Genomic DNA, 26,149 nt, shown 5'->3' on the forward strand with positions numbered 1-26,149 from the left:
TATTGAACTGTAGTAAAATATTTCGTTTAGGATGTTTTAATCATTCCTCTTGGGTTGTATGTGTCAAAACTAATCTCACAAACTAGAATTATTTACGAAAGTACAGAAATGTCCTTTTTGTTGTAAAATATGGTACTATTTCAATGGTTTAATCGAGTTCAAGATTTTATGTAAACTTCCCTGCATAATTTGCTTGAAAATCATTAACCAATGATAAATTGCTTGTGATGCACCTGAAGCAAGCGCAATCAAACACATCTACCTCCCGCGATCACCTTAGCAACCATACACATTCAACCAACACAAACACTTCTTCTTCCTTCAACCGGCGCTTGCTTTCTTCCCCTTTCGCATCTTTTCTCTCGTTTCTCTCATCTCGCATACGCATTCGTTCCTTCTCATGCGCTTGCTGCTCCAGTCATGCTGTCTCACTTGCGCTCATAGCGACGTTTCGTTGGTGCGTACGAAATTCAAAAATGGATCTCTCAAGCGCAAAGCCGCGTAGTTTCATTCAACGCGTTCCAGTTGTCCCGTGCGGTTGTGTGTGCGGCGCCCGTTAGTAGAGAAGTGTTTGTGCTGGATACGCGGCTTCGATCAGTGTAGAGCCACCGCATTTCAAACGGTTCACCAGAGCGAGAGAGTTCAACGCGTGTAGCGAAGAGAAGAAGCGGAGAGTGCATGCATACCTGTGTCCGCCGTTACTGTGTAAGCACGCTCGTTTCGTAGCGTTCCGTCGTCTTCGGTTTGGGGTGTGGTGCGCGTTTTAAGTTTAACTTTACACAAAGCGTTCCGATTAGTTCGAGCTTTCAAAACCGACTTGCAAGTGAAAAGCGTGGATTGTGCAATTGATTAAAAAGTGTATCGGAAATTCGAAAGAACATCTCCAGGTGACGTGTTCAATATTCGTGATCCCTTCCTTCCTCGATCGTTCGCGCTTTGCTTTACCCGTACGATCATCCGTCCGTCCATCTTGCCCCCATTTCGCGTGCTGCGTGTGCTTTGGGGTGTGTTACGGCAGGCAATCCATCGTTACTTAACGCGTACACTCTCACACAGTATGCGAAAGCCAAGAAGCATCGTGATGCCTACCAGCAACCTGTCGACAATGCTTGGGATGGGCGTTGTGCTGCTGTTTGCGATCGGTGGCCTAGTTGATCCCGTTCGTGGCCAGCGCACGCCAACCATCTCCTACATCACGCAGGAACAGATCAAGGACATTGGTGGTACGGTCGAGCTGGAATGTTCCGTCCTGTACGCTAGTGACTACTCGGTGCACTGGGTGAAGACCAGCACCGACCGATCGGATCCGGTCTTCCTCTCCACAGGCAGCTCGCTTGTGCTGAAGGATTCACGATTCTCCCTACGGTACGACCTGTCCTCCACGTCCTACACGCTCCAGATAAAGGACATCCAGGAAACGGATGCCGGTATCTACCAGTGTCAGGTGGTACTGTCGGTGACGAACAAAATCTCGGCCGAGGTCGCACTGAATGTCCGTCGACCACCGATCATCTCCGACAACTCTACCCAATCGCTAGTTGTGTCCGAAGGGCAACCAGCCCAGATGGAATGTTACGCCTCTGGATACCCGGTACCACAGATTACCTGGCGTCGCGAAAATAACGCCATCCTTCCGACAGGTAAGTTCCTACGGATGGAAAAGTGAGTCATATGACGCATAGCGAACAAACGAATAGATCATTACAACATGATCATGATCGGCAACAGCAGATTCGCATGATCGCGAGTGATTGCGTGTGTTTGTAAGCGGAGATGTTCGAGATAACTTACACGATCACACTGAAATCCAACATCTAATAATCTCGCACGGGAGAATCTAGAATGAAATCACAATTACTCCTCAACCATTGAAATGTTGTGACTCAGTCAATCAAATCAGTAGGAATTCATATGAGTTGTCTTAAAATGACGCATTGATATAACATTCCTCAAAGTAATCAGTCTATGCATTGGAGATGTTGAATAAGGCAAAACCACTGGGAAGAGATTCTTCAGAAATATTGAAGTCTCATTTCATTATTAAAACCTTCCCCAACATACGGTTGATCGATACCGAACAGAGGAAAACATTAATCTGCGTTCTCGCGAGTGTTTCCCAAACAAAGATGAATCACCGGCACCCGTTCTATAAGGAAAATTAATTTTCAATGTATGGTAATTAGCGAAATGGGCGTACAGAAGGTAACAGAACATTCTCACGAGGTAGCTACATAAGCGAAGAACAGCATAGCAGAAAAGGTTGTTAGAAATACATTTTTAGTTGCCCATTAGGCAAAAGCTACTACACTCTTGCACAGGTACTCTCCCATGACTGACCAACAACGCGTTTGACCTTCTTTGTTCTGAAAGCGAAGGTGACTCTTGTTTTTGACCACTGCAGCGGGAAGTTCAATTTGCACTCTTGAAGTCCTGCTTTACTTATCTTCCCGATCTAGCGTCGATAGTAACCGCACCAGTCTCCATGTTCCGATGCACACAGGTGGTTTTTGTTGTTTTTTTTTGAGCTGCCCAGAGGTCGAGGTTATGTTGTGCCATCGGTTTACGTCGCATAAGAACTGGGGCTCATTGGGACGTTAGATCGATTTCGGCTAGTTCTCACCGAAACCAACTCATGCATGTCTGCGACCAAGACCTGCTTGTGCTTGTGTGTTCATTTCTCTGCCATATTTTGTTGTTTCCCCTACCGACGACGTCAGCCAGAAGTTCCACTTGGTAGCTATCCGGCAGCTATTATACACAATTGACGGATTGTTAGTCTCTACGTTTCTCCTGCTGATTCTCTTTTCGGTAATGAATCCGTTGCGCGAAAACAACAAGACGCATGGAAGTTGTTTTGATGGAACTTCTGCTCTGTGCGTGTTTGTCTTGCTTAATCTGCTCAATTTGAGAGTTGCAAGAACCTGCCGGGAGAAAAGAAGTCTCACGTACAACGGAAGAATGATTCTAATAGGTTTTGGTTGGGGTATAAAGCTTCACTGGCGAGCGTAACCAAAAATTATTGATCTCACGGCCCACCACGGTCAAATGGTCGCGAATGTTAGACTTTTCTTTAGTTCTTCAATGTTCGCCGACGGTTTCACATACGAGTAATAACTTTGCCTTTTTAAAGAAGCCGTAAACTCGTCTTGATTACTTTTTCTTACTACTGATCCCACTCTCGAGATCGGGAAATGGGAAAAAAGAAAGCTTTGTTTGCAAAAGAAACAAAACTGAAAGGCACCTGCATTTCCTGTGCACCAAATACTAGCCAAATGCATCGAGCAAGTGCTGCTTGCGGCAAAACCTTGGACAATAGAACCACACACTGTCGCGCGTTTTAAGTGCCCCTTTTCCCTATCAGGAAACACTCATTGCGTGTGGGCGAGAATGTGTTTTTCTGCTGTTGTAAAGTCATTGAAAGTCAGCAAGGAAGGAGGCCAATCTTAATGTCACTACTTACAAACTTGTTATGCTGGCCATGTTTAATGTTGGGCGAGTTGTTTTACCTCGCTGGTTGACAAAACAATCTGGTTCAGCACGTTCCCTGCCACCCCAAAAAGGGTTCTAGCAGTGGATGGAAAAAACGAAAGCGAAACAAACGTGCCAATGTCCGGATGTTGAAAAGGTCGCCTAGAACTGCAGACTTTCGCCGCGTTTTTGTTTTTTTTTTGCGAACATTCCTGCCCATTCATATAGCCCACGACCATTACGCCGGTTTAGATCATCTGATCAGTCGCTTCGGTAGTACACTTGATCGTGATGCGCAGACTTGGAAAGACTTGGTTAGCAATCGCATCGTGATGAATTGAATCATATTGGATTGATGATGATACCATGCTTCGCTCACAATGCACCACGCCAAGCATGACGAACGATGGCACCAACAAAACCGCTGCAAGAATTGAGCGGCCTAGACGTTTATTGGATTCTTAGCGAATCTTGTGGCGTGCGGTCGGCGAAGTTAAAGATATGACAGAGCGTTGCCGCACGAGCCAGAGATGGAGGCGAGAAAAACATTTCTAGTCGGACATTCCGTGTCCCGAGTTCCAGTAGGAATTCTAATTGAATTCGTTCCAGTTGAGGTCACGCATTGTAACCAACCGGGTAGTGGAGCTCATCTCGTGGCACCTACTGCCAAAGAGGGAGCACCCAATCGGGGTTTTACAGTTACAGTATAACCCCACATCAATCTGCAACAGCAACAGGCCACACCACTTTCGAATTAATCCACATCCACAAAACCATATTCAAATGCAGCACTGGAGCAACATTTAGCATTCTTTGCACAAATGCCGACCGACAAAAGAAAACTCCATTTCTTTCGACCCTTACCGGCGTTTCGAGTTTTGGAATAAATTTGTTCCGGTGGATCGATGTTTTCATTGCAATTATGCAGACGCGTTTGCAAACGAAACGGAGATAGGCTGCATAACGCTTTTTGTGCTACGGAGCACAAAGGCGAAAGTAAATATGTTTCTAATTTCCGCAACAACTAAAAGATAAGGGAAATGGTTGGAAAATGGCGGCTCTGTTGCAACGGTTCTCAGGCACGTGTAAAATATTGTGCTACGAATTATGCAAAGTACTGAAGGGGGAAAAATGTTCATATTTGGTGAAAATTGAATCGAGACATTTGAGAACCCCTTTGTCGATTTCCTAAAGGGAGAGGACTTTTGTCTTCCTTTCTAGCACTTATTTCTCTTAGAATGTATTGCGATACTTTATCTTAATTATATACTTCATGTTATCATTGTAGAGGAACAAATTGAAAAGTAAATTAATAATAGACTCTAAACGAGTTAGAGATATTACAGTTATTCGAACCGAATCTCAGATTTCCATCTTCTCCACACGTGTCGTTGTCAATTGGATTGGAATTTATGTTCGATTCCTTTCGGTCTAATCAATTTAAACCCCTCAGGTGTATTAGAGGAGAGAAGACAAAATTAACACTTCTCTCCTGTTGGCAATAGTCGTTTTTGGTACGATTTGTTATGATATATAATTCTTCCTTCCTGGTGCTCTTTAACTACATTATAGCGCACAGTTGATCTAAAAGATCTTTCTAAAATTAAAAAAAAACCCAATCGAACGGGACCCCCGAAACGAACTAAGTCGTCGTAAAAGTAAGCCACCAACCGTTTGTTGCACTGTTTTACTATTCAGCTTCCAAGATTCGGTGCTTCTCATTCTCGTTGGGGGGCGTTAGCGGGAAGAGGCAGAAATATTATTTATTACCATCAAACCTAGGGATAGACAAATGTGTAACAACACACCCTAGATGACGACAACGGGTACAGGGTCAAATATGACACGCCTGCATCAATAGTATGCTACCGCCTCTGGCATGTAGTTCTAGAGCGCATGGAAATGAGCCTTAAGAGACCCTTCCAAGTCGGCGATAGTTTGGGGCACGGAGCTCTGCTCCACTGGAGGTTTATAGTGCGTATATAAATATTCTAACTTTCACCTTTTTATTTCTCCACCACCAAACAGTGGAGAACACACCCGAATGGGTGAAACTGGTTGCTTTCCTGAGTCTGAGTCTTGTTGTCCTCGTTCTACCTTCGGTGGTGTAACAAATCAAGTTTCTTCTACCTCCTTGCTCCAGGCGGGGGGTGGCGGTTTATGTGCTTGATTTTTCTCATTTTCATTCCCGTTGTTGATTCCGCCAAAGCAGCCAAACGCGCTCGTGTTGGTGATCCCTTCTGCCGATCGTTGTGTTAGTGGCTGGTCGCATACTCCCTGCGCTTGACCCTCACCAGAAGAAGTTGCACAATGCAGAACCGGTTTGCTTCATTCAGGTTTAAGGAAAAAACGCACGGGGCGCACACACGCCTATGCATTCGAACCTGACAATGGAGTTCTAGAGTACAGGAAAGTTCCGCCTATGGGGAAGTACCACTGAACAGCAACACTGTACCAAACGCAACAATTCGCGCCATTTCGCTGAGCTACTTTCAGCGTAAAATGGGCCCCCTTTTCCATCTTTGGACAAATGATCTTCGAGCGATCGTCGACAGCCAAGAGAAAAGAGACGATGTGTAGAGTTGTTTGTCATGGCACGTCCATAAATTCTGTTCGATCTTCAGATATAATGCTGTAAAGTTTGAAATGTTAAAGCTTCTCTTCAGGATGTGCAGTCTGTCTCCTCAGAACTCCGCGTGGGAGGCACTTGAATACTATACCTTTTTCCACGTTTATACTCCCTTTGGTGATTAATGATTTCATCCGCCTCCAACTTTTACAGTTCTGTTTCCACTCGCTTCTCTATTGTAAACACACGCCTCAACTCCACACGGAAGAATATTCAAAACTTCGTCACTAAGTAAAAGAACCTTTCGTTTTCCGAACACCAGAAACCGGAGAGGGGCGTTAGATAAATAGACGTTAATTTGAAAGCCCACCCTTCGCACCGGGATGAACACGGCTCCGCCGGGGACGGAAACGGGTCGGAACTCCCTGTAATGGAGGTCATCAAGTTTTCGGAAGGAGCGGCTCATTAAATGATGATTACGAGAAAAATGGTTGTCTTGTTGCCTTTTACCTTGATTAGTTGACCGGTTTTCTCGCTTTCTTTGTCTTGCCGAATGTCTTTCCTCGGCGAAAGACGCACTCAGGCATCTGGCAGGTTCAATAAACCGGCACAAGTTGTGTCGTTTTATCAGAGTTGCTGAGTATGCAGGATGTAATTCGGAGATATGGAAACAGCTATCCAAAAATAGTGCGCCAACGCCCTTACAATCACTACGCAACACTTAGTACTCCGTGAAACAAACAAAGAATTCTGATAAAATGATTCCGCTAGGGCGATCGAAGTTTTCCACTTTGCGTGACACAAAGTGCTGCAACTTCCAAGAACTCGGCAGATAACTCTCGCAGCTAACGGTTGAATGGTTCCCTTTTCTGGAGCGCAACATCATCATCAACGTCTTTATGCAATTATTACGCTGCACAAGATGTAAATTAGTATCGACGAAGAAATCCTACAACGAAGAGTTTACAGTGATAACTTCGAGCGAAAGAGAGCACAGCCACACTAATCGCGATCAACCAGCCATTCTTTGTCCGTGAAGCATAGCAAAAAAGGGGAAAGGTTCCAACAGCTTCACAATCGCGATGGATCGAAGTGTGGATTATAATTCAATCGATTGGCCTCCCGGTTTTTTGCGGTTCCACAGTTGTGGGCAACGGTATTTGTCTCCCTTTCTACCACTCCGATCGGAACGGATCACGTTGATATTCAGTATTTATCCCAATCACCAGCCTCCGTTGTCTGCGGTTCAATAGATTACGTCGACTTCCATGGTGGAACGGTTGTGGATCGGATGCAATCAAATCACCGTTGTACGCGACGCTTCTCTGCCAGTTCCCCTCCCATCGCATTGGCTGCATCATTCTCTCTGTGCTGACACACCGTGTTAGGTCGATGACTTCTAACCGATGGGTCGTCGTTACGGGTACGGCTTCGATTTCTAGCTCCACTTCGCCACCAACACCTTCGATCTGCGAGACCTGATCGTGCTCTGGAGTGCTGGAAGTTGTTGGTGGTGAAAACCTCCGTTTTTCTCATTGTTTTGGAGAAGAGCAGGCAAGAGTGGGAATGAGATAGAGACAATGATGCACGATGTATGGCGCAAGCCAATGTTCGATGCAATGGGATACACGAAAGAAGGGTTTATTGTGTGCAGTGTACCTAGGCGAATTCTAGCTATGCGACGCCAAGCCCAGTTTTCCTTCGTCTGCCTCACTCTAGTGTTTCCTGCCCTCCCATGCACGCTGCTGCTAGTAAACTGGTGCCAATTATTGCGCGAGATGGGCCCATAAATTCAAACGCAACAAGCTACAAACCATGTCCACGGCGTAAAGCAAGCTCCAAAGTCGGATCGATTCGTCAATCAACTTTGATCCCAATTTCAAAATAGACCGCTGGGTTCAAATTTATCACCGTGTCTTGTACCGGTTGCATGTAGCTATTCTCCGTGCCCCGTGGAATTGGGGGAAGAAATCTTTTAAATTTAACTTTATTGCCTATAATGTGCTCATGATGTGTCCTGTCACGCCCGGAAACTGGTGACACTAGAACGTCGCCTAACGAGCAACGTGTCGTACTAAGTGTCATGAGCGTCATCGTGTAAGTGGTGTTGTAAATAGCTGGGTTCTTCTTCCTACATAAAGGAGGATAGTTACTGCAGGTTGTGTACCGAAATAGATGGGAACGATTGTAAAACAAACAGACGCTACAATGGTGGTTGTAATCAACGATCGATTCGAGGGCAGAATGAGAATAAAACGGAATGGGGCGCTTTTCAAGACTCGCCAAGTTTCAGAAATGATGCCATTCTAGCTTACAATGCGTAACGATAGTCATTCGAGTCATTCGAGTCGAAGCACACTGTAGCCACCCTTTAAACTAGGGGCAAAAACAAACGAACGATATGAGAACGACAGAACGACCTCACGAATCGCCCAGTACCCCGACACCGACAGATCGTGAGCTGTTGTGGCGTTGGCTTTCTCAGCATAATTGCACCAATTAAGTGCCCTTCTTCTTGGCGTTTCCGTACGCCTTTGCTGGAGCACAAACAGCGACGGCGATCAACACTATCTGGAAGAGATTCTACCGAGCCAACACTGGCGATGACGCGCTTGTGTTGTGGAAGTTAGGTTAGGTTCTGCTGCCGTAAAGTACAAGACGCGTACGACTGCTACTACGCCCAATGTAAGGTACAGCGGAATGGCAAGATGATATCGTAGATACACGGCAAATGACACACCAGCAAACTGTGTCCCCTCCGCAGTGCGGCTGAAAACGGTTGCTACAGGTCGCATCAGAGGCCAAACATTATTTAGTCAACCATTATGGCGGCAGATGATGTCCACTCTCAAAAACACTATCCCATCAGAAGGCTGATGACATTAATCGGAGTGACATTAATAGATCGAGAAAAATAAATACCCCCTGATACGGCGATCGTGAACGATGATGATGATGATGATCACAGTGTAATGGCGACACAAGATCAACAATCAATTTGCAATGGGATTCCGTGTCTCGTTCCGGAAGAAATCATTTAACAGCCCCAATCGCCCAGTTATGCTATTAAATGTGTCACTATTTTCGATGGTTATTTGTGGGGTTAGAATTGAGGTTTTCTTTACATTTCGTTTGTCAAATTTCTTACTAACTTGTTTGTCACTGTAGCCCGCACCGCTTTGTTCGGTCGGACGGACTCAATTCAAAGAAGTAATTAGCGCAAACCATCGTGCTCCGCGGAGGCTTTTCTTTGCTTCCGATGATGAATTGAAAATGCGACATAATGCCCGCCGGTTCGAGGTCAGTTTGCTTGCTCTCAAATTAAATAGAACACCAAGCTGATGATGTTCGTAATCGGAGCAGATTATAGTTTGCCTTTTGAGAAATGAGATTAACGGGGGCTGCCGCCGTTCCGTATCGTACCAGAGCTGCCTGGTAAGAAATTGGGCTACGGGAAACACGGGACAGACCGAGGCACTGAGTTTTCTTTTGATTTTTCATTTCATTTGGTAAGCTTTGGAGGGTGGAGGGAGGGAAAAGTTAGGCTTATTGTTGTAAACTGACAACTAATGTATTCCACCACTTTCTACAGACGGTCGGTGCTCTACTGCAAAGCATGCAACGAGCAATATTCGTTCGCATGAATTTTTTTCGCCCAGCAAAAAAAGAGAAATTTTTTCCTGCAAGCGAAAGAACGTTTGGTCCCGGGGGGGGAAATTCGTGTGAGACGGCGTTGTGTTTTTGTGCCACTTATGCTAATCGTTTTTGGGGAAGGTAGCTGTCCAAACTAAGTGCATAATAGAAAGTGCTACACTATCGTTCACACAATGATGGAGAGGGAAACACACCGTAGCGGCAGTGCGGATTGAATTCAAGAATAAATTGGTCTGATTTATTTTATTACGTGCTGAATATTAAATTATTTGTAGTGAAATTTATTGCATTTTTAACCGTTTTTTCAGATTCTAAACTCTAAACTCTTATTAGTTGAAAGTTATGGTCTATAAAGGAGCATTATGTCGTTGCGATAAATGTAATAAACATGTCCAAGATCGACCATTTTATCTTTCACCTGGATATATGCAAATATCCAGCAAATCCTGGAAATGGTCGTCAATTTGTCACCATTCCTTTTCTCAATTTCATAGGACGCCATTTTTCGCATTCAAAAACCCCGTCCCCTTTTCATTCACGGCCGGTCGGGCTCACAACATGTCGAGTGCATTCCCTGCCGCGATCCGTTACGTATGATTGACATTGAATGTGAAGATAATTGCGTCCAGCACGGTCACGAGGGTTTCCTAACCTCAAACAGTTAGACGAAACAGTTGGCTCGGTGTGCAAAGCAAAACGGAACTGAATCGAATCACTGAGACTTGAGCTGAATGGAGGGACCTGGTTTCTATCCCTACTTAGTCACGATAGTCGTCGGCTCTGCATGTGTGAACGTTAAGCCCCTGCATTCTCTGGTGCATTCAATGCCAATTATCGTGTAACTAATATACTGAGGATCAAGTACCCGCGGCAAGGATCCTCCCCTTCTGCTTTTCATGTTGGAAAATGAAACGGAACTAGAGGAGTTCCAGCTTGCCGGAGAGGACGGGCTAAGTGTGAACAGGATCCTGAGGTTCTGGTTGAGGGAAATCTTACTCTACTTTATATCCCTTCTTCGACGTCTCGTTCTCGAGAAGGAGTTTTTGAAACTCCTGGTACCAGTTAGACCTTTAATCCCTTCACAGAATAACTCCGGTTGGTCCGTATTAGCACCGGAAGTGAATTGAACGCATCCACACGGGGCAAAACGGGTAGCGTAGCTATCTGTAACGGTGGTCACAATAAAAATTTTATTAGGTTATCCAAATAGTTTTATTACCCGCTGTCTATAAACTGCCGCGTTGTCTCGGACATTGCTCATAAAAAAGAGGCAACAATTCATCACGAACATAACCAACATAACATAAGAGCCAGATTTTACAACACTCCAGATCAACAATTACCCCACCATTCTGCATCTGTGGAAAAGAATTTCGATCGTAAAAAAAAAAGAATTTCTATTTCTATCAAAACGTCCAAAGAGGAACGCGCACTCTTGCTGTTTACGCGAGACCGTTTGTGTCGCATAAAGGCCGTTATTCGTATGGGCTTCCGGCCGAGCGGAAAATTAGCTATTCATAACAATTAATAACAAGTTAGAGTCTAGATCACACCGGGGTCTAGACCCTTTCTACTTGTAGAAAAAAAAAACGAAAAAATTGGAAAATGATTTGTTAAAGCTACTGGATGGCTAAATGATCCTCTAGAAAAAGTGAGGATTTTTGGCTTTGATTGTTCGTGCAATAAACTCCGATTGCGCCGTGAATCTAGAAAGGGGTGCCAAACCAGAAGGGATCACAATCACAAAGCTGATCCCTTCCATTTCACCCCTTCAAAACTTGGTATTCTTTTTTTTATTGAAATTCGCCGCACTCACCATCCTTTTTTGTCGATGCAACTGCATACAGTGTAAGCCACTCAGTTACAATTTCCTTCTAAAAAGAAACCCCTTTTCCCTTTAGTGTGTGTGTGTTTATGTTTTGCATAGTGGGTTAATAAATTTTGCCCATAATGATGAAAATATGGCGACAACTTCAACGAGCATATTGCGAAACGGATCCCATCCTGATGCTATCGTGAACAGATGCCGATATTGGAGAGAGTTTTGTCAGAATTTGACACGCCCGTTAGTACTGATGTTCGTGTGATTTCCACCAAAAGCTTTCGTACCGATCTTAAAACCCGGCAAGGTTCGATCGGATCTTTTGGCCCTTTTTTTGTTGGGAATTGTATAAATATTATTTTAGGATCGATACCCACCCCTAACAGGACATTTCGAAATTTCGTTAAAGGTCGAGTTGCGATTGTGAGGATCAGTTTGTATTTTTTTTTAGAGGGATTTTTCTCTCTCTAAAGAACTGCCGATGTGTATGCTTTTTCCAACAACCCATTCCATGTGGTATGAAATTCTGTGTCTTCCTGCCAGTTATTTTTATTTGCCTGTTTGCCGTGTTTTTTCAATGTCCGTTATCTATATCGGCCTTTCCGTTTTCCGGATGAAGACCTATCGAGTTTTTCCTGTGTACGTACGGAATTATTATTCTCCGATTGCGGAATGTTTATTTTGCTGGCATCTCGGTTCGGTTTTCCGTTCCTTTTTTTTCCTATATTGACGTTAGACCGTTAAGACCCTCAAAAAAAAAGAGCGGTGAAATACACAATTTTTCAAAGCATCGAAAACGCATGTTTTTAACCTTCTTGTAGAAAAGGATCATTAGTTCAAATGTGTCACATCGTTATAGTAGAAAAGAGAAAGAATTCACACAGAACTAACCGAAAAGATGCATCGGAACAGAAACCACGCCACGCACAATAGATAGTTAATTGGAAGTTACACTTTGAAGGACTCGATACTGCACCCCACAGGACATCATGATACTGCAGGCGAACCATCATTTTTCATCCTACTTTAACGGTTTTGCCTTCACTTGCACTCGAAATACTCACGCCCCGGGAGGACCAGGTGAATTAAGCGATGCAAAACCGCATTCGTCGTGTCGTCCTGGCGTCACTGCGTCAATATTGCTGTCATAAACATCGTCAAGGCCCTTCGGGGGGAATAATTTTTGAGGGTCAAAAAGAACGAAATGAATGTGTCTGTGTGTACATGTATCGGGAAACATATTTCGATCAGAATCCCTGCATTTTCCTTTTTTTTGTTTGTGTGCCGTACTTTACGGCATAAAATGTTGCAAAAGGACATTGGAAAGAACCCTCTGTGTCTGTGGAAAGGAACAGTATAAAACCAATCAAATACACCCATTTAAATGTGCTTGCTTTATGTTGTGTGTAATCGTTTTATGGTCACTGGACAGACAGCGGGAAAAATAAAAACTTCCCAAAAACAAAAAAACAAAAAGGATCTCCAACCCTCTTCTACGCTTGTAATAACAATCGGTGACCGTGACCGTTGTGGAGTACGAAAGTTTATGAGTTCTTTTTTTTTCGTTGGACGCCATCGGAAGGATGAATGTGTGTGCATAAATTTCGTTTCACATCGACGTATTCCCGCCACTGAATACGTTACAAGTGAAACGTTTATTATCATTTTTGGGGGTTTTTTTGTGTGCCATTTTATGACAGCCACACGGCAGTCGGTGACAGAAGGTCCTCAGAAATAGAAGAACTTGAGAGGGAGTCTTTTTTTTCACGGACACACAAAGCCAGAATAGTCCGAATTTACATAGAGTGTGTTTAATGTTGGATTTGTTCCTTAGCCGGATGTACTGAGAAATAAGGATAAACTAACAAAAGGTTGATTGAAGAACACTACAATCACTCCTTCCGAACTCCTTCGTTGGTCGATGAACCAAGAACTACATCAGACCCAACATACCTGTCCATTTCTTGGGAAAGAAATAATGATGATGGCAAATGACTGACGGGACACGGCGTAGTCATCGTTCTGCAAGGTCTGCAGGCAACCAGCGAAAGTAACGGCGACATCCGGACTAGACACGCTTTTACTTAACGATTTACACGCAGACGCGTAACCATGTGCGGTTTGTTAGTTGGTCTTTCGGGTTTGTTGCCCGACCTCAAATTAACATTAACGTAACTATACGCAGGTAGGAACGGTCATGACGGATGGGCTTTGGGAGAGAATTTGACGCGTGGAAGAAAACATTTCATGCTCAAGTGAACTCTAGACACGCAACATTCTTCTACCCCCGTACATGTTACCCTTCCTTGCCGAGGAGAATGATAATTTCCATCGACATATTGGACGTTTTTGGGGATGAATCCTTGCAGAAGGGGAAGAAGGATAAGAGGGAGCTTTACTATCAAAAATTCTAACCTGTTCGGTTGAGCCTAACCACCACACCCTGTTTTGTTTTAGAACTTACCACCCGAGGTAAATACAGCCGGTAGTTGAAACGTGACTTTAATGTGACCATGTTGGTGTCAAAACCCTACTTCCTGCCGGACGGAAAAACAATTTAGATACTTTCTAATTAGCGGTGAACGAAGCGTGTAAAGTTGTTTCATCGTGAAAAGTGTTTTCCGGGTAGAATTGATAACGAGCAAAAGGATAACTTCAGGACATACCCTGGGGTTCGCAACCTTGTCAGGTGAATAATTTGAAAATTAAAAAAAAACACATTATGATGAAGTTCCTCATGTTTATTGGGGGTTAGGTTAGATTAAAAGAAACAAAACGCCTTATTAGTTAATGAACAAACAGACGTTCAAACGAAACATCCCCATTCAAACGAAACTCACACTTGAGGATGCAACCATTTCCCATTTCCCCCAGGGAGCAAAACGCAAAATGAAATAAATCAATTAACATACCAGTGACACATTGTCTTCTGCTTGCGCATACACGTTATTCAGTAGACCAGCCCTTAAGGGCACCCTGACCATGACCAAAGTTGGTGAACGATTTATTCTCCCAGTGAAGTTTCCCCCGGGGGAAATGAAGAAAATTTCCGGTCCCAGGAAGGGGGCTTTCGGACGAGATTTACTTCGGTTGGCTAATCGCTCGTTAAAAACGATAAGTGAATTAGTGACACCGCTTTGATTTCATTTTGCTAATGCACAAACACGTGCCAAAAGAGGAGTAAACTTTTGAAAACGAACTCTTCAGGGATAAGTAAAACTTAATAAAAAAAATAAAATGTGATTTCGTCTATAACATGAATTATGATAAAACTGAATTATTCAAGCAATAGTTGTGCAATATGTCCTGATGTTCTGTGCTGTGGTGATAATTTTCCTACACAAAGCACATAAAAATGATGACCGATCGTGTCTTTTGGGTGTAGTAAAAACCCGTATCCTGACGCAAACGTTCGTGTCCTGTACCATCGATTAAATCTTTTCCTGGAACGGTCGTGCAAAAAAACACAGTTATGAATCATTTGCCCGTACAGGACATTACAGAAAATGAATAAATCATTCACCCACAAGCCGAGGGAGGACTTGCAAAGGTAGTTATTATGGTTCGAACTTGCGAGACGACTCTGAATAAATATTTTATACATTATCCTTATGGAACCATAACGCCATCGGAAGGGGTTTAACTTTTTTTTTTGCTATTGAAGTTCCAGGAATAGTGGCTTGCTTCGGTTTTATGCACTATCATTGTAATTAACGTGTCGGTATCGAACGTCTGCAATCTTCCGTGTATCCATGTGGCTGGAGCAGGGGACATTGAAGTGTGAAGCGGGATGTCTCAATTTTTCCTTCGCTGCTAATGCGCTTTTCCTTTTTTCATGTTCATTCACGCAACATTTTCCACGGTGGTGAGAGAAATAAAAGGTTCGATAGGAGGAAAATTCTTTTTTTTTCTCGACCGGAAAAGAACACCGTTTTGGGGGCCGTCATTGTGGCGTCATCTTCGCTCAACCTTCGCTTGAATCGTGGGTAACGAAATATCAATATTTACCAGACTAAAGGAAGAAATTAAAGATGGGATCTGACTTGAGGGAATTGAATCGCACTGAGTGAGTGAGAATGAGCAGTTAGCTCTTCAACTCACTCGTGAGCTCGCGGTGAGTAACAACTCACTCGTGAGCTCGCGGTAAGTAACAACTCACTCGTAGCTATTTAAATCATTCGTGAGTGATTCAGCTCATGAGTGAGTTGTTAGAATCAGCTTAGAATTTAATCAACTCACTGATGAATTAGCTGAGATTTGAATCAACTTTCTCTCTAATAAGATTTCCTTCGCTCATTCATTCTGAATCAGTTTGACTCCACTAGAAGGAACTATTTTATAGGGTTTAATGGGACATTTTTTTCATTCCCGTTCTTCTTCGATCTCCGGCTTTCTTTAATTGAATTCCGGGCCAGAATGATAAAGTGCAGAAATGTCCGCTCCATCCCGCCCAAAACGAACCACTCCACCTGCCCAGCTATGATAATTGTAATTAATTAAAATTTCATTGCTCCGCTTCAAAAGACCGGCTCACGAGAGAGAGTCGTGAGGGGCTCATTGCGAAGAGCCAGCAACGCACAGGTCAACGTTGCGATGGGGTCAGTTTGAAAATTGCACTTGCACAACGGCTCCCAGTTTTCCACACCCTTCCGTGTGGGGTGGGTGTGTGTTTTTAGGTATGGGTGGCCAGAACACCGCCCGCGACAAACATAATCCCACCCGCATAAAAACAAACGGCGCCAGCTGGCGAACGGAGCGCACGTAACGGTGGAATGGAAAATATGTTTACCTTTTCCCCTTTTTTGTGTTTGTCCCGAAACAATCCTGGCAAATGGGTGGGGGTCCGGGGTGGTACTATAACATGACAAAACTGCACCTGCTACTTTTACTGCAAATACAAACGGTGATACCCAGCGGCACCGTGGCAGTGTCCTGTTTTTTTATTTGTATTCCTTGCTTTTTATGTTACCGAAAAAATAAACTCCCCACGCACACACCCGCACTTTGTGCAGCGAGTAATTCACGAAAGCGTGTATTGTCCCTTTATTATTTTTTTTTTGTTGCTTTCCATTTCGTCTTCATTCACGTTATACCCCCGCGAGGTATCCGTTCTTGATTTCATTTCCGGTGCATGATTTCGCTTCACCGAATGCAGCTAAATTTGTGAACGTCGGCTAACATTATTCTGCCTTGCCATAGAAAATGGTACGAGAAAGAAATCAACCGTAAATATTCGAACGAGATGGGCTATAATTTTTATTTTTATATCACACATTGTAGACATATATTTGCATTCATTTATTAATATATTTAACATAAATAAAACCGCATGATCGATAAACCACCATAAATGAAAACAATTGTAAACCAAATTTATCAAACCAATTTGATGCGACCCGATGGTGCATGTGATAAACGGCGCCGGTCCACACGGCAGGACCGGGTTCAAATCCCACCTGGTCCGTCCTCCCGTATCAAGGACTGACTATCTGGCTACGTGGTAAAAATAAGTCTAGTAAGCCAGAAATAGCCGGCGTGACCTGTAAGGTCGTTAAAAGCCAAGAAGAAAAATCCAAATTAAATTTAACCAATAAAATATTAAAATGATTTGCAAATTAGGCTGTTCTGAATAAAACAAAACAGAACCAGGATCTCACTCCATGCCAAAAAAGGCATTGGGATGGAAATTTGATCGAATCGTTACGTCTGTTTGTGTGGCCACACATTAAACACACATCGAACGACAATTGTTGTCCAAATTCGTATTTCCATCAGAACCGTTTCACCCGTATACAACCAGAAGGCGGAAGTTAGCATAGCCCACAGCCTGATACCATCCGATTCGAAGTGACAATGTTGACACTGTTTTTTTTCTGGAAAGTTCTGGTCGCGTCGGTAACCTTTCGCAACATATGCTGGTGGTTTGTACTGCGCCCTTGGGGTTTTTTTTTGGTTCGGAATTAAACCGTTCGAAAAACCGTTGGTATCTGTGGCGAGGGCGCGAAAAACTTCCTCTGCTCTGAGCCGGAGTGAGTTTGGTCACATTGGAAGGTAAACAGAAGATCCGGACATTGTCCTGTGAATGGGGAAAAACGATCTACCCCCCGGGGAAGGGAGGAACACGATGAGAGATGTGTCTGTCTGTATGTCTTCCTACAGTGGCACAACAGTCAGGACTGTCAGGAAAGCTAATTTATGAGCGTACACACGCTTGAAATCAAGAGTTACGAGGATACCGAATTCACGCGGCATTCCGCATAGAAATGAGATTTCAATGACACACACGGAGCAGTTTTTATGTCCTTCCTTCTTGCCATTGCCTATTGGAACCTTTTGAACCGTGCGAGATGTGTTACATCGTCCCAGCCGGTTAAAAGTCGTTAAAAGTGTCAAACTGCCGCTGCGTGTTTATCCAATGTCCTTGTCCTTGTACGTTGGCGGTTAAGGTTTTGTGTTTGGTCGTTGTGGGACAAGTATCGAACCTTGTTCGAAAGGGAAAACAGTGAAAGGATCGTCGAATATCCTTCGTATATCCGGTGCAGGACACAAATGTGGTGTGAGGGTTGCAGATGGATTCGGTGAGTCAATTCGGAGGCCAATCCTTTGCAATACTGTACAGGGAAAAGAGGGAATAAAGGGACGAGAGGAAAATGTCCCAAAACCGAGTGTACGTTACTACCTTTCTCCGCCCTTCCGATTAGGGGCATTTCCTTCACTACGGATGTGGATGAAAAGGGTGTGGCTTCCGGCGTGCATGTTGCCATTAGCTTATCAATCAGGAAAATGCAAGCGCTTGTCGATTATTCAAACGTTTGAGAACTGATGTCCCCTTACCCTTTTTTTCGGGTGTGTTTTTAGGTGACATTTTTACATTTAAAGGTTTCTTTTTGATGTTTTTTTTTGGAGATGTTGTGCGCGAAAAACAGCTAAACCTTTTGAGTGTGAATATGGATTCGCAGTGGTACAGTTAAGCGGTCCGGACTGCAACAGTACAAACTGGTTCGCAATCAAACCCCACCTTCTTTTGTATGCAAATGTCTATCAGTTTTTCATATTATACTTGCGAAACTTTCCATTCGTGTCACCGTACTACTGCGTTTGTCGGTGAACTAAAAATCGCTACACTAGATAGAGTCGTTATTGCAGACGATATACCGTATCTAGGTTTCCACTTCCTCTGACTGTAAAAGCACTGAAGCGCGCATCCATGCGCATCCAAAATGCACTTCACCGATGAATGGAAACAGTTGGTGACAAAGTAATCTTTAAATAATTAGCTGACATTTTTACCACAGGCTGTAGAACCTTTCTTGCACGAGGGAATTCGTACTGCAGGCGTACATAATTGTCTGCTAATGAGAAATGCATTTGGTCACCATGTCCCCGTTAGAGCGTCACTTCACACCAAGTAGACAGTGGACAATAAAGTGACAAATTGAGTTGAGGACGCTATTTAGCTTTAACGAGATTGCTGTCGGATTTGTGTTTAGAATTGATCCAATTGAACGAACTTTCTACATGCCATATGTGCGGATATGTGGAATTGGTAAAAATTGAAAACTTCAACTCCAACAACTCCAGTACACTCGGCTAGTGATGGATCGCACCCACCATCGGCCATCAATTAACTATTATTTTCTCTAACGAAAACGAAACATGTAGAATAAACCGCCTGCAGCTGCTGTTGCCAATTCTCTAATCGATGTTCGTTAATTTCTACATCGAAACCTATCATTACTGCCACTCTGCTGGTGCTGTATGGCTGGCGCATATTCCTGACAGCCCACATTTAAACCTCCCGAGAGAGGATCGACAGTGACGCTAAAAAAACAGGAGGAATTCCAGGGTTCCTCCCTAATAGGAGTTAGCAAAAAGAAAAAAACATGATACCATTTTCTGAGGTCCTCCGTGTGTTGAGCTTTTCTAGTATTACTGTTATTGGAGTGTTCATAATCACATGAATTGGACCCGAGTTGGAATACCTTTTCAACCTTAAAAAAAAGTAACAAAGCATGAAACGGCAACGATAGAAATTGTTAAACTTATTTCTTGTGTACGTGTGTCGGGGTTTGCTCACAAAATGATAGCGCTATAAGTGGATTAAATCCTGTGGACACCATACGACGATCGAACCACGGTTTGTGTCTGGCAAAACTGAGACCGGGACAAAAAAGGATCGCATCCTTTTTCCATTAGATAATTCTCATCGCGCCGGCAACCAATTTTGAGGCGCATCCGTTACGAACCGTATTAGTGCACGATCCGGGGCAAACGGTACAGCAATCCGGCTTACCGTCTATCTCCCTTCTCACACTTTCTGTTGGCGGATGTTGGCAAAACAATGGGGAAAAGTAACGCATCGCCGAGTTCCAGCTGTCACACAACTTCCGCATCGGAAATCAAATACAATGCATCAGATTTAGACGACGTTTTGCGTTATTGCGCCACTTGGCGTGTGGCGTGTCTATGATAACTTCGCTTCAAACTCCCTACTATTCTACACACCGGCTGTGTTCTTGCATTTTTCGTGATAATAATGAGGTTATGTTCGCAATGCTTTCGTCTCAACACTCCTACAGAACTCTACTCATTTGCTTTCAACTACAATTTCTTAATAAGTTTTATTGGATCTTGAATGTTTCACAGTTCCAGGGCATCCTTCTGCCTTCAGCTTTGAGTACAACCTATTTACATGAGGAGCTTGTGATTTGGTTTGTCTTTTTCAATAATTTTTTTCAGTCTTATTGCGGACATTTCCCCTCAAAAATCTCTACTTTAGTCGTCGATCCGTTTCGATGTGTTTTGCTGTATGATTTCGCATGTAAAAGGCTAGTGTTATTCAAACGAGAGTTCAGATTTATGTACAAAACTATGGAGTATGGATGGAACATACTCGCACGCTATTTAACTTCGTTTTCACATCCCTTCAAAGAGTGATTAATTCGAGATGAAACACCCGGGGATTGCTAGTCCTTGAGATAAGTGGATTATATCACGCGGGCGCAATTCTTGCTCGCTTTCCCTAACAGTTCTCACCAGTTCTCACCCAGGAATGTGCATTTCCTGTACCGTACAGGGGCCATAAGCTGGGTATTCGGAGGACCATTTGTATTGTGCGACAGTAGGTATTGTATTGTATTGCCAAACGATGCGCTTCTTCGCATCGAAACTGTTCCGTGTCGGATCGGTCATTGAAGTTTCTCGCATTTCTGCCCTTCGGTTCGGCATCATAATCACGATGCAGTAGTAAAACAAAAAAAACCTCATGTATGTAGAACTGCAGGCTACTGGAGGCATTGGCAGATAAGCATGAAGGCCATCGTATCGAGCGATTTTGATGAACCGGGATAATAAAATTTACCTCCTCTTCATCCACACACAAACAGAGAGATCGTTGTTTCAATTCTCCCCCCAGGGGTTTTGTGCTTTTCAGTTTTATGGGTGACAAAACTCGAAAACCCAACCAGAACACCTAATTGTAACATTTGGGAAAAAACACTCGACAAAACTAAACGAAACCGCGGCATCAAGAGAAGGTGACAAGAACAAAGGCAAACACAACACTTGAGAACGCACCGAACCGAGGATTAATTTCTCTGCGTTATTTGATGGTTTCCTCGGGGTGTCAGGAACGTGCCTTTCTCAGGTACTGTTTCCGCGCCTAATCCGATGCGTCCCAGCTTTTGTGCAATGTACTGGTCCGGCCAGCTCATTGAAATGCACCAACTGTCACCGGTGAAGTGTATGCTTCAAACTCCGGCGTTTGTCTTTCTATCGTTGGGCAGATCGGAGGCCAATCGGTTCGATTGCTCGGTGCGCATACTTGATCATAGAGCTGCGGACTTGAAGCTAACGGTTGACTGTTCCTGAGAGAGGCATACGTGGACAAACAAACGGTAGCGTCTGTCAGCTGTTGTTCCAGAATCATGGCATGGCGTTGTGACAATACATCGTGTACGAACGAAACGACGATCGGGAAGGAGGACATACAAACCTGATGGAGTTTCCTTAGATCATAGCTGGATCTTTTGCATGGATGTGATGCATGTCAAAAATCAATACCCAACTGGAAAGCCTGAACAAGAAATGTTAATTTTCTATTGGTTTTTTTTTATTGGTTCGAATTAGAGATGTGCAAAGCGAGTAAGAGTGAGCCAGTGAGTTGAAATACCCAAACTAGCCAAATGAATATACTGCTCGCTCTGTATGGAAAAAATTCTATAAATTTGAAAATTTCGTAAGGCCGTAAATAGCCTTACCTTTTTTTGAGTAACTTAGAAAAATTTTAAAAATTGATTTATTTTAATGCGAATAGTTTGAAACAAGTTTCTTTTCACCTAAATAATGCTTTAAAAGAAGAAAAGAATAAAAAATCAGAAAAAAATAAAAAAAAAATTTAACTCGAAAATTTCATAAGGCTTACGTTTTTTTTTGGAAAATTTTGCAAAAAAATTTAAATTGATTTATTTTAATGCCAATTGGTTGCAATAAGTTTCTTTTCACTCAAATAATGTTTTAAACAAAAAAAAAGAATAAAAAATTATAAAAAAATTGAAAAATTATAAAAAATTGAAAATTTCATAAGGCTCATTTTTGCACCAAGTTTTGCCTATAACTCTGTTGGTATCCAACGGATCGTCAATCTTTAACCTGTGGTCGATAGATGGCATCAATGGCTACATTTTCTTCTTGGACGGCCATGCCCTCAGATGTCTGTGCCAGAAGTTATTCGAGGAACCAAGTTCCATACCCTGTTTGAGAAAATGTAAAATTTTTCTCATTTTTCTGCAATTCAGCAAAATTTTTAAATGAGATATATTTTAATGCGAATTGGTTGAAATAAGATTCTTCTCACTCAACTCGCCCGCTTACACTCATGAGTGAGTAAAATGACCGAACCTTAAAACTCTCCGACTCCGAAATGAGTCGTTAAACGAACTGACTCCTAATAACGACTCATTCACTCAGAGTTGGCTCACTAAAAAGAGTTGTTATTCTCATCTCTAGTTCGACTAGCTTCATCTGGTGAAGAAGTTGCCCACATGGAATGAATTGCCAACATTTATATCTAGACACACATTTCTAATCATGTTTTTCCATTTGCTTGTTTCACAAGCAAACAAAACACAAACAACACTTTGCGCAGTTATCGCGGCCAGTTTAATAGCTCACCAACAAATGTGCAGTTCAAGTGCGTCGCTCCACTTGACACTTGTTCCGTAATTAATTATGGATAGGCTTAATTTAAAGCGTGTGGAAAAAACCCCCAAAAAACGGGACAGGCACTAATTAATACGCGTTTAGCCATAGTTTCATTTTCAAGACGAGGCACCATAACTCAAGTGCAGAACGTTGAACAATATGTTGCATCAGCTTGAAAGAAACAAGAGCGTTTTTTCAAAACTAAAAACCAGGATTTGTGCATCAAGTACCGTGACGTGGTCACACTTGTGGTCATAATAATGAACATGTTATGCATATGCATGAAAGTATTGTGCTTTCTGGTATCGAAATCTAATCGTAACTTCGTACCATTACACTAAAAATATCTTTCCCGACTTTGTAACGACAAACACCAACAGAGAAGCCATTCGTTTCGGCCTGTTAAGTTCTTGTGACATCTTCACTGGTGCGTAAAGAACGAACCACAAGAGGAAGAAAAAGAAACAAAGCAGAAAATGAAGGTCCCGCCGGAAGGATATTCGATAGCAGGAACAAGGTGACATTGACAAAGTAATGTTAATTTGTATCCCACCTTTTTTTTTTTGGGTGTGGAAATGCATTAGTTGTTGCGACCCACAGAATCGAACTGTGGCATTTGGTACCGAAACACGGAAGTAGTAAGAACTGTCCATAGCTAGGAATATTTGGATCGCGTTACCTTAGGTATTATGGAATTGTCGACCCTAACCAACTGGTTAGATATAATTTCCTTTACAGTAATTTTCTATTCATAACCTGCGTCCGGGACATGTGGACAGCAGCAAATTATCAGTGGTTGCGTGTTCACTGGCTCGCGACAAACATCTCGACAGCTCGATTGACTTTACCGCGGGGATGTACACGGGTGTACTCCGCCCGCATGGTCAAGAGCAGTAGTAGGGGTGATCATTAAAGCGCGAAGGGATAAACGCACAACAGATTGTATGGGACGTGTGTGTGCGATCGCGCTAACAATACATACACAGTCGGTGGTTGCATCTTTCACCATCATCAACCGGAAGCCATTTTTCTTCGCGAGCTAAATTTCCCTTAGACCTTTCAGGTTAAACTATCCCCCACGGCTGATACGTCAGTATTAAACTGTTGCAGTAAATTAATTAAATTTTTAATGTTTTATTTGTCCCCCGAAACTCGAGCTGGCTGGTATTTAATTATTAATTGTGTTTGGTTTGGTTTCTCTCCCCCTCACAGGTGGTGCCACTTACTCGGGTAACGTGCTGAACATCCACTCGGTACATAAGGGAGATCGTGGCACGTACTACTGTGTGGCGGATAACGGCGTTAGTCGGGGCGATCGGCGTAACGTCAATCTGGAGGTAGAGTTCGCACCGGTAGTAACCGTGCCGAGACCGCGCGTGGAGCAAGCCCTGCAGTACGACATGGATCTGGAGTGCCACATCGAGGCTTACCCACCGCCGGCCATCCGTTGGCTGAAGGATAGTGTGCAGCTGTCCAGCAATCAGCACTACCAGCTGTCTCAGTTTGCGACCGCGGATGAGTTCACCGATTCGACGCTGCGTGTCATTACGGCGGAGAAGCGCCAGTACGGCGAGTACATCTGTCAGGCGACCAATAAGCTGGGTGAGGCGGAAGGTCGCGTCGAGTTTACCGAGTCCGTTATCCCGGTGTGTCCACCGGCTTGTGGGCAGGCGCGTTACGGTGGCGGTGCCAGTGCGATTAACGTCTCGAGCGTCCTGATGGCGGTGGCCACCGTACTGACGATGGTGGCGATTGCACAGTACGTGAAGCGAGCGTAAGGACATACGCAAACACACACACACACACAGAGACACATTCCAGAATGCCGAAGTTGAACCAAACAAACAGCCAGAGACAGCAGACCGAAACACACATCACAATCAGGAACATGTCTTCGATCGCAATAATGCAGCGCAACATTTGATAGATAAGACCTCAGGACCTCTGTCACATCCGTGGTGTAACATTAGCAGTAAAACAGGCACAATCATTTATAAGTACACTCACATACACAAATACTACAGGAGCAAACCGACCGGAACGCGCGTGGAGACAAGTGAAGAAAATAGATAGGGCTTGGTGAAAAGTGAATTTTAGGATTTTACAATTTGACACCAACTGCTACCTAAAACAGTGCCTAAATGTAATACCTTTCGAACAATCCATGTAATTTTTGGGACACTTTCTTTATACAAGCAAACAGAACTAAAAAACGAACCACGTTCACACATCCAAACACATATCGGCTGAAACATATTATACAGAACAGAACGAATAGTAAGTGTACGATAAGATTTTCTTTTGGCTCCTTGCTCTGTTTTTCCTTTGGGAAAACAGGATGAAATACTGACAAATTCTTGTTTAAGGCGCAAGCTTTAGTAAGCGCAAAACGCTTGCATTTGCCGAATCGATGGAAAAGTTTTTTGTGCTTTCGAGCATATCCTAGTTGGTAGCGAACACAAAAAGAAGATATACAGTAATATAACAGACATACATTATTGATTCCCTCCAGCAGGTATCTGTGCAAAATGATAGCTCTTTGTAGGTAGGAAGGGAAATGATCCCGCTTTTCCCGGGATTGCTTTGTGCGATCAAACGAACGAGTTTGGTGTGTAGCGGTGTATGAAGGAGGAAAAGTTTTTCTTATTCAAAGTCGGAATATTATGTACTACGGACGTTTTAACGTGAAAGCAACCGAAGCTTTCGATCATTCGAAAAGAGGCAAACAAGGAAGAGAGAGAGAGAGAAAGAGGAATGTAGCTTTTAATCTCGTGTATATCTTGAATTTTCCATCAATTTCCATTTTTCTACTGCAAACACACACACAAGTACAGTGTGGGCGGCTTCTTCCTTTATTAGTTAGAAAACAATAGTGCTATACACCATACATTTTCTAGCGTGGTTTTCGTGAGTAAGTAAGCAGCAAAAAGAAGCATTGCGTTATCGGAGAGCAGGCGGGCGAGGAAAATTGCGCGTAAAGAGTGCGCAAAGCGCTAAAAAACAAACGCTTAAGCAATTGATTTAGTTCCGCTTTCCGCGTGTTCTAATGGCGTATTTCGTAGCAGCATTTTTAGTATGATTTTTTTTTTCTTCCTTTTTGTAGTATCTTCGAAGAATATCTTCGCGGTAGAAGCAGCAAAAGCGCGTGTAGATCCATCCAGATGGGTAGATGAAGCTAATAGTGAACAGCGCCGTGGGTGAATAATGCAATGAATATCAATGTGCGAAACGATAAACGAAGGAAACAAATAAAAGCGTTTTAAGTTAGATTTTAATAATAATAAATTGTACAAAATATTATTAATTGCGGACTGTATAGAAAGAATACGCATGTCGCCGTTACAAACGGTCCCCTATATGAAGCGTCTAGCGAGGACACACACCTTTTGAAACATTTCCGAGCAGCTTGTGTATTTCGGAGCGCGAGCGCTAGA

General features: G+C 43.2%; 1 protein-coding gene across 1 annotated transcript; it reads left to right on the plus strand.

The window, feature by feature from the left end:
* The first annotated feature begins 124 nt into the window (after positions 1-124).
* Positions 125-26,000, plus strand: LOC125767818 (lachesin). Its single transcript, XM_049434733.1, has 2 exons — positions 125-1,640; positions 23,928-26,000. Exons 1-2 carry the CDS (start codon positions 1,058-1,060, stop codon positions 24,491-24,493), a joined length of 1,149 nt encoding a protein of 382 aa, XP_049290690.1. The 5' UTR covers positions 125-1,057; the 3' UTR covers positions 24,494-26,000.
* The last annotated feature ends 149 nt before the right edge of the window (positions 26,001-26,149 follow it).

This window comes from Anopheles funestus, chromosome 3RL (genome assembly GCF_943734845.2).
Source record: "Anopheles funestus chromosome 3RL, idAnoFuneDA-416_04, whole genome shotgun sequence".
NCBI classification, from domain to species: Eukaryota; Metazoa; Arthropoda; class Insecta; order Diptera; family Culicidae; genus Anopheles; species Anopheles funestus.